This window comes from Cydia fagiglandana, chromosome 16 (genome assembly GCF_963556715.1).
Source record: "Cydia fagiglandana chromosome 16, ilCydFagi1.1, whole genome shotgun sequence".
NCBI lineage: Eukaryota > Metazoa > Arthropoda > Insecta > Lepidoptera > Tortricidae > Cydia > Cydia fagiglandana.
In genome coordinates, this window is record NC_085947.1 from 150,028 (window position 1) to 170,332 (window position 20,305).

A 20,305-nucleotide genomic window follows, 5' to 3' on the forward strand; every position below is an offset into this window, starting at 1 on the left:
AGTAATTACAATTATCATTAAGAACCTAAGTACTTTGATAATAACTAATATGCCATTACCATTCATTAGGATACAGTCATCATTCCTTTTTACCCAACTGCGCGATGCATATGTCATTCCATGCTGTCTAATGTCTAACCTTCTATTATAAATGGTGCTCATTTCTCACAAAATGTTAATAATGTTAAAATATATGTATCAGTATTTATATTCTCTTCAGTCGGTCCCTCAATACTGAGGATCGTGACATCATATCCTTCTGTTGAAGACCAGGTTCCTCCATAGGGTTCTATTCCCCGCCATGCGCATGGCCTCGTGCAGTTTTAATTGCATAGGTGCCGTAATTTGAGCACACCATCTAGCAGGAGGAGGGCCCTGAGGTCTCGTGCCTTCAACTTTGCCCGTCATTATTACTCTTTCCAGGCTATCCGGAGAGCGACGTGAGAGGTGTCCGAAGTATGAAAGCATTTGGTCCTGGCATATCGTTGACAACCTGCGTTTTATGCGTAGCTCCTCCGTTATGGACTGATTGGTACGCATTGCCGTCCACGGAATTCGTAAAAGTCGGCGCCAACACCACATCTCAAACGCGTTTATACGCTTTATCATATTGGCTCGTATGGTCCATGTCTCCGAACCATACAGAAAGATTGGGAAAACCAGAGAGCGTACAAGTCTAACCTTTGTCTGTCTTAATATACTACGATCCCTCCAAATCTTATCTAGCCGAGCCATAGCTCCCTTCGATATTTGAATCCTCCGAATAATTTCCCCGTCACAGCTACCATCGCTAGATATAAGTGAGCCGAGGTAGGTGAAGGCACCGACACAATCGAGATCTTTTAGTTGTAAGCTTCGTGGAGGAGCGTTTTTCCGATACACAAACATCAGCTTGGTCTTTGCATGGTTGACATGAAGTCCTAATTTGATGCTTTCGGCTTCTATTCGTTTGAACAATCGACTCATCTCCTCCTCATCGGAAGCCAAGAGCGTTGTGTCATCAGCATATCGTCTGTCCGCCAATCGATATGCCGCCGTCCCAGTTCTCGATGGCCTTGCGTACAATGTATTCGCCGTAGATATTGAAGAGCTTAGGAGACAATATACAGCCCTGTCTCACTCCTCTTTCCGGCTTGAACTGACCTGACAACGTATTCTCGATGCGGACTCTGGCAGTACTTTCGGCGTATAGATTTTCTATGAGATGTGCTAAATGAGCGGGGACGCCCATCTCAGAGAGCACGTTCAGCATGTTTTCCCATCTGACACAGTCAAATGCTTTGGCATAGTCTATGAAGCATAAGACGAGCGGTTTGTTCCATTCACGGCATCTCTCGATGATCTGGCGCACGTTAAAGATCTGCTCCCGTGTCCCCCGCCCAGGTACGAATCCAGCTTGCTCAGCAGGTATTTGCCGATCCAAGAACTTCGCTAATCGCGAGTTTATAATGTTCAGAAACACCTTACTGGCATGGGATATGATAGACAAAGTTCTATAGTTGTCACACTTGAGCGTTGAGCCTTTTTTATGAAGAGGTATTACCAACGATTCAGTCCAGTCTCTTGGCCACTGACCAGTCCTCCACACTTTCTGACAGATCTGGTGTAAGAACTGCGTTCCCTCACTGCCTAGATTTTTAAAGGAGACTAGCACATATACCGTCAGTTCCTACGGCATTTATCTTCAGGCGCTTGATGGATTCTTCCACTTCGGAGAGGAGGATGTCCGGTTCCAGAGCATGCTCAGCGTCCCTTCGTACCAGAAGATGTTCAGGACTATCTCTATAGAGTTGTTCCGAGTACTCTTTCCATCTTTCCAACACTTTGCCCAGATCTGATAAAGTTTGTCCATCATTGTCGGCTATGTGCCAATTTCTGGGTTTATAGTCGCGAGTAAGGATTTTGACTTTCTGGAACATGTCTTTGGTATGGGCAGTTGCAGCATGGCTTTCAATTTCCTCAACTTAGCTATTTTATATTATGTTATAGTACTTTGAAGTGACCAAATATTCACATCGCCTTATTTATGTCTAAATATGGACAGTATTATAAAACAAGTAATGGGTATTTAATATGCATATATATGTATATGGCTTATGCATACTGTATAGCGTTACGATTGTGTAATGTCTAGAGGGCGGAGTACCGGTGGCAAATTTCACACTAAATGTATGGAGTCGCCTAAGTATTCTTATGATTAAATAAATAACGAATAAATGATTAATTTTGCATAATAATTTTTAGGAACTTATAGAAATTATCTTACGAGCATACAAATATAATGTAATATGTTGTTAATATCTATAATACATAATAATATGTTTTCTTATCAAAACATTATCATTAGGTACTAAATACTAGACTAAGAAGTTATACCTGCCAAACGATATATTATTTTCAAGACCATTCAATTACAATTGAGGACTGGAATTATGTGTTCGAGGTCCTCCTCACAATCTACACTTAAGTGCGTATCCATGTTATAAAATGACTGGACTATGGCCTGACGGACATGTTCCTGGTTTTTCGGAGTGAATCGTTTTCTTAATTTATTGAAGATCCATTTATGAGTGGAAAACGATCGCTCTACATCTACCGATGTCATGGTTGCATGTTTAAGGACTTGTTTATAATTTTCCATTGTAATCATATTCCTTAATTCGTCAGCATCTGGGTTTCTATCTAGAACCAATTCGAGTTTATTTCGCACGGTTTCACTTCCTTGGAGGCTTAAAATAGTCCTAACTATATCTATTACCAGAAAACTTTCTTCTATCGGAATTTTAGTGCATAGTGTTAAGTACTTACTTCCAATTTACGAGTAGGTACCATACTAAGTACATTAGGTAAATGAATAATTTTATTATTCAAGCCTAAAATAATAATTATAAAAACGACTCCATACCTTTTGTGTGAAATTTGCCACCGGCACTCCGCCCTCTAGTAATGTCAATACGGTTACTTAACATGCGAATGTCGTTTACGGAAGTTCTAGAGATATTCAATCAAAATGCTATTAACACAAAAACCTAGATATCTAGATAAACTTTTACTGATTTAGGGCACTGGTTACGTGCCGGCAATCTTTGGGATCATCCATTAATTACGTCACACGAATTTCTAGGTTTTTTTACCTCTCCCCCCCTCCTTGTCACACTTGGTCACATTTGGTAAAACCCTAGTGTGACGTCACAGTTTTTTCTACGAAATCGCCAAATCGAATTAAGTAAGTACCTAAGTAATATTAATATTTTATCAAAATATTTTTGACGATATAAATATTAGTGATTTTATAACCTAAAACTGCTTAGGAAAGAAAATTAAACGAATAAAAACGATTATCGTTTTAAAAACTTGTTATTTAAATGTACAGGGAATAAAATAATATAAATAAATTTTCGGTTGCTGATGAAGTTAAAGTGACGTCACAAAGTTTGTGTCTCCCCCCTCCCCCATGTCACAATATGTCACATTTTCTTGACCCCTCCCTCCCCCTAAACGTGTGATGTAATTAATGGATGACCCCTTTGTGGTCAGTCAGTGAAAAATCAAGTGTTAAAATCTATTAGGTTGCTTGAAGGTAATTCAAATAGGTAGTAGCGGTTTGCCTACCCCTGCCATGTAACATCTTATATTCATACTAGAGCAACCACTGTACTATACATTTCTCTAGAAATTATTTGTGTTCATACTATAATATATAATCCCCACTAGAGTTCCCATGCATACAAGCTGTAGCCGGGGTACATTCAACTACCTAGTTCGTCTGTGTCGCCCCTAGAGTTTGCCAAAATAGGTATAGGCGTAGACGTAGATACCTATTGGAAACTGAAGATATCTCCTGTGCGGTGTCTGAACTTAATAATTCCGGTAACTAATCGAGGGCCGGGGGGGGGGGGGGGGTTACACTAACTGACCATCGGAGGATCTTTATGTCTTTGTGATTAAGTTCTAATTTGATCAGTCAATTGTCGACGGTGGTACGGCTTCGGTCATCCCAGATCGGATGTCTGCAACGCGATCTAACTATACATAAATCACATGTAAAACTCTATCTGTACTTACCTCTCTCGTCTCTCAACGGAATAGAGTGCTTCATTGTTAGGTACCTATATGGTATATTTTTTTCTCTTTGCATTATAACGTATAAATACCATATCTGCCTCTCTATCGCTCTGGGATTTTCTAGCGCTAGAGAAGAGAGGCAATATCTCCATGTTAGCGGTATGATGATGATTAAATCAGTGGTAGTTATGACTTTGTTTGTAACATAAGTTAATCAGCTAGTCTTCGTCTTCGTATGTTTTGGAAGTTATTTCCTCCCATTTGGATTTTTGTAATGATCATAAGAAGTAGGTAACATATCTGTTTGAATTGATTCTTTTCGTATTTTATTGTAATGTGGAACATATGACAGTTTAGTTTTTGTCTTTTAGAACTTGTATTAAGTTGTAAACAATTTTCAAGTATTTTAAGAATTGTAATAGATAATGAATGTACCTCGTGTGACGAAATGAGACGGTTAAAAGTACATTTCTTGTACCCACCAATTTTTATTACTTATACTTAATTATAAGTTTTCGCAAAATGCACATTGTGAATGACGCATTTTGTGAGAATTTACATATTGTTAGTCATATTTACAAAATCTGCTGACGCACAGACAGACAGACAGACGGACATCGGATACCTTCATACGGAACCCTTCGTTTGTTGTCTGCAGTGATCCATCCGACAAACAGGTAGATTGCCTAGAGTGTAGGTACACGCGCCCTAACCTGCGTCCAAGACCGTCTCATTTCGCTGACGCGACGATTGATTAACGACTAAGCTTTAATTGCAATCTTTGGCCTTGAATGTGCCTTCACGGAACGGAACCAAACTCGATTATTTATTACTTACTCGATAATTAGCAATAAGGTTTACATTATTTTAAGGGGTTTATTGGGTACTGCGGTACCTGTCATGCGTACAGTCGGTCTTCAAAGTCGATAGTAGGTACAGTCGTCTATCATAATGTCATGCACAACGAAAGCTCGAATAAAGTGTGCAAAAATCTGGTGACTTTTTAAACCTGACCAGGCGTGGCTCACTCCGCGATTTCGTCGCTTTGCTACAGGTAGCTAAAACTCCATCCGTTCGACCCCAATTTTGGGGTTTGCCATAAGCCGCGCGTGGTGCTGTCGCCACCTAACGGCCATATCTGTGCTGATCGTGACAGACGCGTTTTGTTAGTGAGTGAGTCTTCTGTACCTAGTACTATTATTTATTCTGTGACCTGACTGTGATTAAAGTCAATGCGGACATATCCGTCTGTGGGAAATAACGTAAGTACCTACACATACAAGCTTTTTTTTTTAATCTAACAATAATAAGTAGGTATTACACGATTATTGTTAACTTCATCGACAAAGCAGCAATTGTTTTTAGTTTCAGCATTCAAAAGCCAATCGGCTCTATATATTTCCCATAGTCGAAAAGAAATATAGGTACCTACTTACCTAGCTACGCTCGTGTACGGCATTTTCCGCAGACGGATTTGTCCGCATTGCATGACCCTACCCTACCCTACCTACTAAGCCACTCTATTAAGGTATTTATAAGATGAAAACGTTCTGATTAACACACAGGGTGATATTTTAATTTAGCATATTTTCGAAATTCGAATAAAACTTCACAAGCGGTGTTTATTTACTTTATTTACTCAACTTTTGTATTTTTCCTAATGAATGTTCATTTTTAGAGATTGTAGTTTTAGTTATTTTATACAATTGATTATTAAAACTGTTTTAATAGAAGGATTTCGTTTTATTGATCCATTTCTATAGACGTAAGGTCCTAGGAATTATCATCAGCTTAATCAGCTATGTGTTTTCCCAAGACTAACACGTAGCTACTTATTTATATAATCTAATCGTTTATCATTTTGACTTCGGTATGGTACTTACTTGCAAGAAAGGGATAAAACTTTAATTAACTAACTGAGAAGTAGGGAAGTAGGTAATGCGTTTATGGATAACGGGGCAATATTATAATTCTAGGAAGTATATTATATGCTTACGAGTAGGTACATATATATATGTATCTAGTAATAGTTACAGTTTTGGATTGCGCAACCAATCTTCAAATTGCGAGCTCGGAAATCTGCCAGTAATTAAGGTAATCCGCGGACGACTCGCCGAATCACGCGGAACTGGCGCGGCCGAGACGCACTTTCTCTACCATTGTGCATCGATCCATCATTGATCTCAGATTATGTCTTTGGTAATATCCGTCTGCATCGCGTTAACACGTAGCACGTAGAAACCTAGCTCTGTCACATAGATTTTCCACCTAGGTAGTGTGGCGTTCAAGAGTGCATGGATAGATGTCGACCGTAATGCCTTAATATTACGGTTGAAACATCTCCATGCACTTTTGGACGCCAGTGTACATTACCTACTTATTATAAACTTCTCACAATTTCTTTAGCGTGGTGTGCGGCACATACTGACACACGTTTACATCTTCAGTTGGACAACCTCACTCCCAGAACTTGTATTTTATCATCGGTTGGTTTGGTTGAAGGTGGACTATTTCGTGTCAATGATTCTCGGAGTTATTATATCAGTAAGTAAGTTGACTTAATCCCAATCGCCATCAGATTCAGAGTATTACGTGATCGTGTGGTAGATTCTTTAGTCAGCAACGACAGACGCCACAGACGGAGAAAAAGATTGACCCACATAGGTACCTCCTAACTAAGAAGAAAATTATTTTCTATTTACCACTCTATCACTCTTGGCATATTCGATAGATAGAGTCTTAGAGATAGGCAAATAACGAGAAGTGTCACGCTTTAGCCCAGCGAATTCTCTATCAATTTTTAGAGACAAAAACATTAAGTACCCTAATTCTGTCTGCCTTCATCATTGCGTTGTTCATCCAGGATGAAAATAAAATAAACATACCTATAGCTAGAAAGTGGACAAATACAGTACACGGTGGTCGCGGGGCTATTACCGCGACCTTGATAACTCGCGCCACTGTGGTAAACGACTCGTGTCGGCGCCAAACAACGTGCTGCTAAATTATACCATCCTCAATACATCATTATATTTGACCATAAGTAGACCTTATTGTAACGAGCTAAGTTCTACCGATAGTCAGCTGACTGTTTTGGTATGAGTTAGTACGTAGTTTTATTTTAAGAAGAAGTAGCGCGTAGCGTCTGATGGAGGTAATATAGGTATATGGGGTTCTTCGAGAAGTGAGTAGGCATGTTTAGTTAGGATTCTCAAAAGTTGGCAATGTTTAGTCAAGGAGTCCCGTCCCCGTTTCAGTTCAGGTCTAATTCATCTACTTACCTACTTAACACAGACGGACACTCAGCGAATATTATATACGGATATTACCTAGGAGCTCTATTGCAGGTCAGGGAAAAACAATATCTACATTTATCTGCTATAGTACTTCTATTCTATGTCTAGCTCGCGATAATTGACAACTACCTACTCAGCCGCTTTTTCGCCGGCAGTGGGACAGTGCTTTTGCCGATGCCCCGTTCCCATGATGGCGAGTCCTGCGCGGCGACCTTCGACCCCTGACGACCCTCTTTTTAGACATCCATCAGGCAGCCTACTAACAACTTACTAGCCATGGGTGAGCTTTATATATTTGTAATAAGATTCATAATAATCATAATCATTTATTCGTGTTGTTAGCTAACAACGTGGACGATCGTTGGCGCTACGAATACACTGACACGGTTGTGTGCTTATCGCCCTAAACGCAACTAATGCCGTAGTATGTTTGTATATTAGTTGGTAATTGTACTGCCAGGGTCAAACAAAAGTTGCTAAGCACTTGTTCCACCAGCTGGTGAATGCATGAGATTGATGGGATTCTCGATTATTTTTTTCAATACTTTTCCTGTGAAATGAAAGGTCTGATGTAGATTAAGAAATGCAAAATAGCTTAACAATAAAATTCCTTGACTGTACCCATCTGTTGTTGGCCATTATGAACGTTATTACAGTACCATAAATACCACAGTATTATGAATATGATGGACTGTCTACTCGTATCATAGCGAATGATTCATTGTGCAATGCTTCAAGGGCATGAACTTTATCTACTGTTTAACAAAGCAGTATTGTGTAATGCAATCAACTATGTATATAGTATTATTATTTTCAAGTATGTAGGTACCAATATCAAAGTTATTTTGTGCTTATAGATATGTAGTTATTATGTAAGCATAATAATATGCCTACCTATATTTTAAAACACGGTTTCAAATCATATAGTGCAAGGGTTCTCAAACTCTGCGCCGCGACGCCCTGTTGCGCCCACAAGTGTAGGTACCGAATATAATGTATAAATAAATTATCTGCAATGCACAAATAACATTATAGCAATGCACAAATAACATTATATGATTATTTAATATCCAAAAATGTCGGGCATACGCCAACCTCATTAGGTTACTTTATCAACGCACGCTATAACGTATGGCTCCTCTACAAGATGAGCCAGCGCCGGCCACTCTAGGGACGCATTTATGCGTTAGAGGGAGCAAGTGATATTGCTATCTCATTCTACCGCATGGCTGCGTCCCTTGGAGTGGCCGGCGCTGGCCCATCGTGTAGAGGAGCCATTATAAGCGTTCTTGTCGACAACTATTATTCCCGTTAAAGTGACGTTAAAAGGGTTAATATAATAAACTAGAGCTTCTTTGCTTGGTAACAAAATCATTTATTAAAAGAATAGTACCTACATTAAGATATTATTCAAAATTGTTACTGCAACGCTAAGAGGTGTCCCATGAGCGCTGACGTCCGATCAAGGCATATTGAAGGACACACACAGCGTTAGTATATTAATAGCTCAAAGGACAAATTCAGGACTTTCGTTGTAAAAAAAAGCACATCCAAAGGAATTTTGTAAAGATATTTCTTTCCAGTTTGTGTGCCGATACTAAGTAGACATTTACGTAAAACAATGTTCGTTAATTCAGCGGCAGAAGTAACTATAGCAGCGAGGTGTTCAAAATGATGTTTCAAAATGAACTGCACGCGTCTAATAAATATGTGTTTCATTTTGATCATTGCATCTTGAGCTACTTTTGTTATGCTAGTACCTATAACAAAATTAACAAACTAAAATTTAATTAAGGAATAAAATTGTCATCTATTAAACAATTGAATTATACATTGAAGTCACTTTCTCGTTAGAACTTAAACTTTAGATTTAGAAAAAAAATACGACCACAGACTTTAGGGGAACTTTAAATTCTAAAATCACTTCAATCCCATAAAAATATGTATTTTACAATTTGATACAGAACTAGGCGTCATTTAATGTTATTTAGCTAAGTTGGAGGCTTGCTTCTTTGCCTTCACTAATTCTACTAGTTCCTTGTATCTCTTCATGCAGTCCTTCTTGGACCGGTTGGGGAGGCAGTCTGCAATCTTGTCCCATCTCTCCGGAGTGCTCACCGGGAAGGTCTTGATGGCCTGTTCAAGTAGCTCCTGCTCAGTTTTCGTCCAGGGTACTTCTTTGACTTCTTTAGGTACGTCTCCGTTCATTTTAGGCTTGGCTGTTCCGTTGACTAGCTTGGATCCACTGTCGCTCTTTGATATGCTGTTGTCATCAACGCTGACCGCTTTCTTCTTGTCCTTCTCAAATGTGTCAAATGCTTCTTCGTTAGCAGCCTTTTTAAGGCTACTCTTAGAGAAGTCCGAGCTCTGGAGGTCCTTGGCTTTGGCGAGTACTTCTTTAGCGTTGAAGCGTCTATCATCTATGAAGGTTCCGTGTTGGTTGAGGAAGTTGGCTACCACGTCCCAGCGCTGGCTGGTGCCGGCGGGGAATAAGTTCACAGCTTTGATGAGCAACTGTGTCATGTCGGCGGACCATTCAATGGGTAATTTAGATGCTAGTTCCTTCTTGACTTTCTGTTCTTGTTCTTTCTTAGTTTCAAAGAGTGACTGGCGCTCTTCCTCGAGCCTGTCCTCTGCCTCCTTGACGGTCTGCAGGAAGGCGTCGCGGCCGGCGGCCTCGAGCCTCTTGCCGAGCTCCTGCAGCTCGAGCACCTTCATCATCTCGCAGATCTTCTCGACGGCCGCCATGTGCGCGACCGTCTCCTCCTCCGTCTGCGCGTAGTAGTTGTTGGCCTTACACAAGTCTCGTAAGGCTTTACGTTCCTGTGTAAAAGGGAAGTTGTTGTAAGAACAAGGCAAAAATAACGAGTTCCAATAATAGTTATTCATTTTTTGGGTTCCAGAGGGTAAAACCCTAAACACGGGACATTATTACTAAAACTCCGCTGTCCGTCGGCCGTTTTTATTGGTACGGAACCCTTCATACGCGAGTCCCAGTAGCACTTGGCCGGTTTTGATATACTTAAGATAAGTAAAACATGAATTTACCTTCCTTAGCAGTTTCTTGACCTGCTCCCGCTCAGCGCGGGCGGCCTCGATGCGCGCGCGCTCGGCTTCCTCGGCCTTCTGCTTGGCCGCCAGCGCCTCCTTCATCAGCCTCTCTTCTTCCGCTTTCTTCGCTTGCACGGCATCCTGGAATGTACAAAACAAAAATATATTTTTCTGCTGTTATTACATTACTTACGTACTCACTGTTATTTCTCATTCATAATTATATTTTTTTTATGAAACTATTTGTTTTATATGTATACTGGCTGTATAGAGTAAGCGTGTATGTTCGATGGTTTTCCGCGCGATATGGAGACGAGGCTTAACTCTTTTCGTCCTGGTGGCCATCTATACCAACCACCTATTTGCATACATCCCCTTCAAAATGGACTAAAAATTTTGAAGGTGATGTATGTAAATAGGTGGTTGGTATAGATTCTATACCAACCACCTATTTACATACATAGATGATCTATACTATAGATGATCACCAGGACGAAAAGAGTTAAGGTGCATTGGTGTAATTTAGAATTCAGGGTAAATTTGAAATTTGCAAATAACTACAAGCAATGTCTATGGTAGCACGAGGAAGCGCAATGGAAAAGTGTTGCATTGCAGTAGTGTATGTTTTGCCAAAGTACGGTTTACTAACACACCGTGTTTTTTTTGATTTCCGTTAATTTCAAGGGTGCATTCCTGAGCTTAAATCAAGTAACTTTCTCAAAGACACAGATATTCTAATATTTCTAATTAACTCCATTGCAGAGATAATCAATAATTATTTTTTTTCCTATAAGGCCTCTACAAGCGTGTACATTTGCCTTAGGGCCGGTTTACGTATTGATTAGTGTTTAGAATGAGTACATACATTTGCTACTAAATTTAAGTACAATCTCGTTCGATCGATATTCCAAATGACATTGATGTGACAACAGATTTCAATTGTTTGGTTGAGTTAAATGTAATGCCCGTGTTACAACAACGCTATATGCTACATTTAATTACTTTTTAACTCAAATTTTATTTTCAAAAACAAGCAAAAAAAATTTTTTTTTGATAATTATCAATGCCATTTAGTTCTCTTAAACGTACTTAACCATACCACGAAGTTAACGGAATTCAATAAAAACACGGTGTATATAATTAACAATTTATAAATTATCCTACTTCAAAGTTATTTTATCCAATTCACCATATATGTTATTTAAATTAAATAAGAAATTATTATATCAGATGTTTGTTTGCCAATCAGCAAATATACTTGTCTTATGAAGATATGACTAATTCCGTGATGAATTAATTATAGAGTATCACCAAGACAACCCTGCAGCGATTTTTATAGCTCAGATGTGCAAGTGCTAAGTGTATACAACGTCTGTGCTATAAAAATAGCTAGAGTTATCTTGATTTGACTCTATGAATAACATTTTTGCTCTTACTTGATACCTACTTTATGATGTGAAAAGTATCATGCAAGAGCAAACATTTTGGTGTAACATGTCCAAATATTTGAAAATTAAGGAAGTAATAATCAGTGTTGGCTTTGGCCAATTATCTATATAGTAAGTAAGTATAACAATATAATATCTTTCACATATTGTTCTGGGAATTGCCTCATCACAAGTGAGTCATCAATTTAAGTAACATGATCAATGAAATGCATCCTTATGACAACACCGTATTAATTACATGTTGACAATTTTCATGTGACGATGCACAAAAGAATCAGAAACATGCTGCTGTTTTGACTATCTCTTATGGGGGTCCCATAAGAGATAGTCAAAACACCAATATGAAGGTGGTTGCTGGTAGATTGAACTGCCCAAATGGACCAGATCAGAACTTATCTCAAGTAGAGGCTAAATAGGGTTCTGCCTGGCTGTAGACATAGACATTTTATTTTAGTACATAATTAAGTATAGTAAATAACTTTAAATAAAATATTTTCATTTGACTGGAGTAATTGAGTTGTGGTTTCTCATAGCATGCATGTAATACAGAAGAATTGGGATTTTGTTCCAGTCCCAAAAATCTTATCAGTCTTGCAATGACTCCCATTAGGAAAGGGTAATACGGTCTCTGGGGAAGCAAACCATCACAACACTGGAATTTGATGTAAGAAATTATTGGCAAATAAAATCAGGTATGAGTTTTGGAATAAAGAATGATGTAAAATGATTTCTAATTTATTACATAAAATGCAGCTAAGACACTCAACAACCCAATCCTGCAAACGGTTTTAGTTTGACATGGAAGTAATTTACTTGTGCATGTTTATTTAGTTAGTTAAACAGAAGTTGATGGTACTGGCAGGTTTACCTGTCGGGCGCGCTTGGCGGCGAGCTTCTTGTCCTTGTCGTCCTGCTTGAAGCGCTGCACGCGCGGGTCGTGCGCGTACGCCAGGTCGACCAGCGAGCGGATGCGCGCCATCTCCTCCTTCTTGAGCTTGGCGCGCGCCGCCTTGTTCTGCTTCTCGATCCAGCGGCGCTCCTCGCGGTCTTGCCCGCGCTCCTTCTCCTCCTCGTCGAGGTACGAGAACTCGCGCCACGACTCGAACTCGTACCAGAACGCGTAGAAGCGCTCGACGGCCTCGCGCGGGCTGTCCTCGTCGCCCAGCAGCGGCACGTGGCGCTTCTCCGACCAGCGCGCGTTCTGCTCGAACAGCTTGGTGAACGTCTTGTAGAAGCCCTCCTTCTTGACGTCGCCGGCCGTGGGCACGGAGTCGTCGAACTCCGGGTCCACGGAGTCGTAGGAGCGGCGCTTGGCGGGCGTGCCCAGCGTCTCGTACGCCTTGGTGATGCAGGTGAAGTAGTCGTCGTCGCTGCGCACGTCCTCGCCCTGCGCCTTGCGCTTGTCCGGGTGGTGGCGCAGCACTTTCTGTCTGTACGCGCGTTTAATATCATCGTCCGTAGCTCTGTAGCGCAGCTGTTTCATACCCAACACCGCGTAGTGGTCCTGCTGTTTCCATTCTTTAGGGTCGAGGCTCCGCAGGTACTCCACGTCGTCGTCGAACACCACCTCCTCCGATTTCTCGTTCGCCGTGGACGTTTCGAACAAAGCATCCTCGCCGTGGCATTTGATATTGAAGTATCTCAGAAACGCCGCTCCCACGCATTCCACTTTCCTCTTCACGAACGGGCACGGCACCGCCACCGTCCGCGTACTGTTACTAGTCTCGCCCTCCGTCATTATAAATAAGGTCTCTTTATAAAATATGGATTCGACCCTAACATAACCTATAACTGAGTAAACACTGCGGCATTAAATTGCCTACTGCCAATTTGGTAATAGTACTACGGATAACTAAAACTGTATTTACAACTACAATAAATTAATAATTTTAATGTTAACTTATAGAGCACATCATTTATTAAAAATTAAAACGCGCCATGAAAATATCAAGGACTACGTTTAGTTCTTTTAAAAATGAACGAATGAATGATACAATGTTGAAACTTGAATGACAGGTTGAAGGACCGAGACTGTTCCACATAGTGTTGTAACCAAAACAGTATTATTTCAGCGAATTTCGATAGCGATCATGTACAATGCCCCTATATGTTTTCGTGTGGCAACAATTGCTCAACAGTGCAGTGCCGCCAACCTACTAACACTACTTATCACCTGACAATGACATTCTTATCATTAGCCGTCAAAACATTGTGAAACAAAAAGCAATATTTCAGTCCTATTTGCGCATTGTGCATTAAACAATTGAGATAATCACAGAGAGGTGTTGTGTACGGTTAACATGTGCAACGACTTGGAGTTGTTTTTCAAGCCGATAGTGTTGGTGACGGGGTTCGGGCCGTTCGTGGGGCACCCCGTGAACGCGAGCTGGGAGGCGGTGAAGCTGATGGACAAGGCGGCGCTGGAGCAGCAGCACAACATCGAGCTGGTGACGCTGGAGCTGCCCGTCACCTACAGCAACGTCGACGAGTTCGTGCCCGCGCTCTGGGACACGCACGAGCCTAAGGTACCTACTTCTATGCTTTACACGCGTTTTGTCACTTAAATGTCCTAATCCTGAATAATACTTAAGTTTTTGAATTAATGATTTACTGCGTATATGTACCTATAGTATTAATGTATGTGCATTTCTAGTGATTTTTAGGGTGCCGTCCGTACCTCAAAAGAATAAAACGGAACTTTTATAAGAGTCCTATCCTATCCTATAGGATCACTTTGTTGACCGTTCGTCTGTCTGTCTTTCCCTTTATGTCGGGAACGCGTGGAGGTATGCAGTTGAAATTAAAACCATATACTTAGGTAGGGTCATTGTGCTAGTTTTCGTCCGGTGTCAGTTTCCGTCCACTTGACGAAATTTGAGTATAAACCTTCATTGCTGCACAATTTTGGACTTATTGCATCCATAATATCTAAACAATTTATCTATCCACATAAAAATTATATTTCGCAAGTAGCAAATTATAAATCAAATGTGTTATTTACCAATCCGTCAAGTGGACGGAAACTGACACCGGACGGAAAACTGACGCAATTACCCTATATGGTCCCTTGAAGCTGTGAAAAATCAAACTACTAAGTTAATGTGAAAAACCGGCCAAGTGCAAGTCGGACTCGCGTTCCAAGGGTTCCGTACATTACACAATTATTAACAGTGTATTTTTTTATGTGAAACGTGAGTGAAATCTCTTTAAAAAATCTGTAGGGGTCGGATCGAAAACTAAGTAATTAAGTCCGACTCACGCTTGACTGTACATTTCTAATAGGTTTTCCTGTCATCTATAGGTATAGACTTATTTTATGTATTTTTTTCAAAATTTTAGACCCAGTAGTTTCGGAGATAAGGGGTGGGGGAATGGTCATTTTTTGCCTATTTTCTTGAATTACAGTGGATTTCGGATATAACGACGATGAAGGGACCACCGAAATTTCGTCGTAATATCCGGAAGTCGTTATAGGCAAAGGTAAAAAGATAAAGACATATTGTATAGATTTAAATCCGAAACGTTAGTACCATCGTTCCATGTTAGTACCATGTTAACTGTGCATACGTGGACCTTATGCCTTTTGTAAGTGTTGCTGTCTGTACGTTTCGAACGAGTGAATCTAAATATGTAGTTAATATCTACCGATAAACAAAAGGTCACCACATTTGCTAACCATCTGTTGATGTAAACAAAAGATAAGAAAGTAAAGCTCTATTGTCCTTTGACGACCGACTCCGGTCGCAATATCTGCATGGGATTTCTAAGAACTTGTTACAAATGGTTCATTAAAAACCGTCGCTAAACCCGAATTCGGCGCTACAGCCGAAGTTGCTATATCCACATGAATCTTGTACTAAAATATGCTTTAAATTCATGGGACTTGGATTTTACGTCGCTATAGCCGAATGGTCGCTACAACCAAGGTCGTAATAAATGAAATCCACTGTACTTCTAAACTGTTTATTTTAAAAATATATTTGAGATCCTTACAATAAGCTCTTTCATTTTACGGTTAAAGATTCTTTATTCTCATAATAATTATGGCCCCCATGTTTAAAATTCATTTGTTTACGTTACATGTCCGTATTTGGGTCACAAACTTACGTATGTGTACCAAATTTCAACTTAATTGGTCCAGTAGTTCCAGAGAAAATCGGCTGTGACAGACGGACAGACAGACAGACAGACGAACGAGTGATCCTATAAGGGTTCCGTTTTTTTCCTTTTGAGGTATGGAACCCTAAAAAAGGTTTGGTTATTGCCTCTGCTTCTCATAAATTGCTGAAGTAATTTATTTTGATTTTGTAACAACTTGTATGTACTATATTCATTTAAAATTTTATTTCTAATTGCTAGTAAAGTCAAGTCTAAAGCCCTTGATTTCAGCAAAAATAAAACAATTATCTAATAAAATATAAAATTTAAACGTTTAAGCTGATGGTCCACGTAGGCGTGTCTCGAGTGGCGGAGTGCCTCACGCTGGAGACGCAGGCGCACCGCAAGGGCTACCAGCGGCAGGACTACCTCGAGCAGTGTCCCGCCAACCACTGCTGCGCGGCGCCCGGCGGCGGAGCCGTCAGGCTGCACACCAAGCTGGACGTCTCCAGGATATGCGCCGAGCTCAACCAGGACGAGGAGCTGACTGCCGTCGAGTCCAAGGACGCGGGCCGGTGAGTGCAGGCCTCGCTGCTGGTGTGTCTAGTGGGGTCATGATGCACGAGAGGGTGCGTGCAGGTTTCACCAGGATATAAGCATAACCAGAACGAGGACCTTTAGTTTTACTGGACACAGTTTTACACAAATTAATAGCATTTGTGCCTAATTAGCGTGATCTGGACGGACAGGTATAAATGAAGGACTATGTATTAGTGCTGCCAACTAACCATCGCTATTCAGCCCCCCCCCCCCCCCTGTAAGCCAACCAGCCGGTTTAGGTACCTTAAATCGCCATAGGTAACAATATCATCCACTTATAGTGGTTAAAACTCATGCAGAAGCGGAATCACATGTCATGAAGTAAGTATGCTAGATTCAGTAATGTGTAATTGAATCATTGACGTCATGAAGATTTATCTGCTATTGTATCAAATGATCGTTGACTTTGCAAATAAGATGTAAAACAATACCATATAAATAATTCATAACTGACAATAAAATGACGACACGACACGAGGCAATGAACTTATCAGCATCAGCCATACCACCAGAGATCTTATCACTCTTATCAGTTATAGTTTACCGACAAATGCAGATGATGTTATGCCGAAGTACATTCTTGACACGGAACGATATAATTATGGCAATAGTTTTTTTTATGATAGGTATAGAAGGCAAACGAGCACTGACTGACAGATGGTAAGCAATCACCATCGTCTATGGACCGCCGGAATATCATTTTGGTTGCAAGTGCGTTAGCGGCATTTAAGATGGAGGCACGCTCTTTTTTCGAAGATTAGAAGGTCGTGTCGCCCCGAACATACCGCAGCCCGCAGGCGACAGTTCATGTAAAATGATCTAACATAAATTTTGGCTTTACATGATCGATTTAGGTGACATATTGACGGTCTGTCCTTGTATTGTTGCCAGATACCTATGCGAGTACATCTACTACACATCGCTCGCCGCCGACAGCGCGCGCACCCTGTTCGTGCACGTCCCCGACACGGACGTGTGGGACACGGCGCGCGTCACCCGGGGCCTCGAGCGCATCGTCTCACTCTGTCTCACGCAGCTGCGCGAGCGGGACAGCCTCGACGACACCGCCGGAAAGATGGCTGAAGTTACCTTACAAGATACTAACGAGGTTTAACCCTGACACATTCCTGCCTTGTACAACAAATCAACCAGTTCACAGTCAGTTTACGACTTGTATGAGTGACTTGCTCAGTGGTTTTCTATATATATGCACTCCATTTTGACTCAGATACTCGTTGCTGATAGGGCTTTGTTTATAAACGCAATATAGGTAAGCCTCAATTAGCTATTAAACGTTTGTCGTGATCTTTAATTTGGACTTACTAGCATGTATTTGTTGCTGTTGGGGCTTGTAAAGTTTTATGAATAGGTAACTGTATATAAATAGAAGAACTCTAGTGGCTTCCGAAGCCGAAATAAAGCGAGTGACTTGCTTTAATGTCTCCATCTCTCTCGCCCTCGCATTAATCGAGTGACAGATGTTACAGATGAATTTCGAAAAACGTAGTTCGCGATAGAATAGAAGTCGTGGTCAATAGTGTCGCCCAGTGGCGTAACTAGGGGGGGGTTGGAGGGGGCACGTGCCCCGGGCGCCGTCCAAGGGGGGGCGCCAAAATGGGCAAAAGACTACCTCTATGCCAGAAACTATGAAGCAGAGGGATATTCGGCGGGAGTTGCTATGCTTTCATTTTATAAGGCGAGCGGACCGAGTGCTTCAGAGTTGTGTCCCGTGTTAGCGCGTCTTTTCCGTCAGGGGTCTCCTGTCGGGAAGTTACCATCTTATGGACTGTCCAAGAGACTACCTGCAAATGGATCGCTACTATCGCTAGCCCTTTGTCCGGCAGGCGCATATGAGCCGTAGTAGACGGAATCTACTCCAATAGCTGCTGCTGCATATCTGTCGGACGACAGTAGGTACTGGGGGTTCCTATACAGGATGGTTAAAAATAACTACATTCCCGTTGCTAGGGAGGTTATGGGATTGTACTGAGCAACTTTTACTACGGGACCAACCCAAAAATCGCGAAACAAAAAGTTTACCTTATAAAGAAAATGGACCAGCCAAAATGTAGTAAACAGCCAAATTTTTTTTTCGCTACTATAATCACAAACCCTCCCTGGCAACGGGAATGCAGTTATTTTTTTAGCTATCCTGTATACAGGGTGTTAGGTAATCATAATCATAATCATCATTTATTAATAATATAAAATTACATGTCAAATAGGTACTACAATATGTAGGAAGGTATTACATAATATTATTAAAGTTAATATTGTTTAAGAGAAGAGGTAGGTAGGTAGGTAGGTAAAGTACAATAAGCTGTTGTCTGAAAAATTGTTTGACATGCTGCCTAACTAGGCAACTGCCAACGGTTACAGCTAGGGCTTGCATTCCGGAATTCCGGAATCTCGAAATTCCGGAATCTCGGACAAATTTCCCGATATTACAATTCCGGAATTGATACAACTGAATATCGAAAATTCCGGAATTGGATTTAAGTACTTTTTTCAGGTTTTAATACGTTTATTATTGAAAATTGTTAAGAAACTACTCTATACTGATGTTTTTGTTGTTAATAAGTGCCATTCAGTGACCTATAGTATGGGTATATTTTACTTTTCGGTTTGATAAAGCAGTGGGACAATATGGGCTCATAAAAAAAAGCAAAGTGATTTACTTGCTTAGAATAGTCAGAATAGTCTCAATCCTACATGAGCGAATCTTCGATTTAGATAGAAGGTTTTCTCTATCAACGATTTCGGATCCTGTAGAACAGTGGTTCCTAACCTGGGGGTAATTACCCCCGTGGGGGTAAAACTGGTTTTTTATGGGGGTAATAAGCTAACCTATTATTACAATACAATAAACGTACACGTTTTATTTTTTATTACAATTGGGAGGAGGGGTAAAATCAGGTTCCCCAGTTAGTCATAGGGGTGACCGGACTGAAAAGGTTAGGAACCACTGCTGTAGAAGCATATAATATATGATATTCTGAATCATAATTAGGATCTAGGAAAGAAAAAGCCAAATTTCGACCTTCAACTTCTTAAACAACACCACTACGTACTATGTTACGAAGAATAGGCTGGTTATATTTAACTATTTTATAAAATTATCCATTGAATAGTTTGCTAGCAACTAAATTTTCCCCGAATAAATACCGCGTATCATAGAATTGAATAAAAGTAACCATTTTAATAAGGTGGTAAAAATGAGATGAAATTATCTGTAGTACTTCAAATTAAATTTCTCTTAAACAATATTAACTTTAATAAACGTAAAGTATCAGAATTTCACATTTGTTGTTGGATTTTACAAAAAAAATTAAGTAAAATACGATAACCCCTAATTCCGGAACCAGTTCCGGAATTCCGGAATTCGAATCCAATATCGAAAATCAGTTCCGGAATTGGAGACCATCCGATATTGCAAGCCCTAGTTACAGCTTGCCATCACTGCACCGCTCGCCGTAGGCAGAGTGTTTATCCTCACACCCTAGAATCTAAATGGTCGCGCTCTGTGCGGTTTAAGAGGAATTCCCTTCCCTTCACAGCGGGCGGGAGGAAAATCGTCGAGAAAAGGGAGCTCATTCCACAATAAGTTGAATAAAGGCCAGCGCAAACCGGCGGAGCGCAGCGCAGATCACTGAGGAAGGATTTACGCCGCGCAGCGCACACCGGCGAGGTAAAATCCCCCGCGATACCGCGAGCGCCCGCCAGCCCGAGCGCTGGCGGCCGGCGCAC

The 20,305-nt window shown here is 40.8% G+C and overlaps 2 protein-coding genes across 2 annotated transcripts; one reads left to right on the plus strand and one right to left on the minus strand.

Moving 5' to 3' along the window:
- Positions 1 to 9,290: 9,290 nt before the first annotated feature.
- LOC134671672 (dnaJ homolog subfamily C member 2) lies at positions 9,291 to 13,829 on the minus strand. Its single transcript, XM_063529497.1, has 3 exons — positions 12,729 to 13,829; positions 10,410 to 10,553; positions 9,291 to 10,184 (listed from the first exon to the last, which is right to left on the minus strand). The coding sequence occupies exons 1-3, from the start codon at positions 13,596 to 13,598 to the stop codon at positions 9,345 to 9,347; spliced, it is 1,854 nt and encodes a 617-aa protein (XP_063385567.1). The 5' UTR covers positions 13,599 to 13,829; the 3' UTR covers positions 9,291 to 9,344.
- A 179-nt stretch (positions 13,830 to 14,008) lies between these two features.
- LOC134671673 (pyroglutamyl-peptidase 1) lies at positions 14,009 to 17,678 on the plus strand. Its single transcript, XM_063529498.1, has 3 exons — positions 14,009 to 14,385; positions 16,298 to 16,533; positions 17,450 to 17,678. Exons 1-3 carry the CDS (start codon positions 14,161 to 14,163, stop codon positions 17,670 to 17,672), a joined length of 684 nt encoding a protein of 227 aa, XP_063385568.1. The 5' UTR covers positions 14,009 to 14,160; the 3' UTR covers positions 17,673 to 17,678.
- Positions 17,679 to 20,305: the final 2,627 nt, after the last annotated feature.

Coding starts and splice junctions, on each gene's coding strand:
- LOC134671672 (XM_063529497.1), bottom strand. CDS start 13,598: ATGACGGAGGGCGAGACTAGTAACAGTACGCGGACGGTGGCGGTGCCG. Junction 10,554..12,728: donor CCGCCAAGCGCGCCCGACAG/GTAAACCTGCCA, acceptor TGTACATTCCAG/GATGCCGTGCAAGCGAAGAA. Junction 10,185..10,409: donor TCAAGAAACTGCTAAGGAAG/GTAAATTCATGT, acceptor CCTTTTACACAG/GAACGTAAAGCCTTACGAGA.
- LOC134671673 (XM_063529498.1), top strand. CDS start 14,161: ATGTGCAACGACTTGGAGTTGTTTTTCAAGCCGATAGTGTTGGTGACG. Junction 14,386..16,297: donor GGGACACGCACGAGCCTAAG/GTACCTACTTCT, acceptor TAAACGTTTAAG/CTGATGGTCCACGTAGGCGT. Junction 16,534..17,449: donor GAGTCCAAGGACGCGGGCCG/GTGAGTGCAGGC, acceptor TATTGTTGCCAG/ATACCTATGCGAGTACATCT.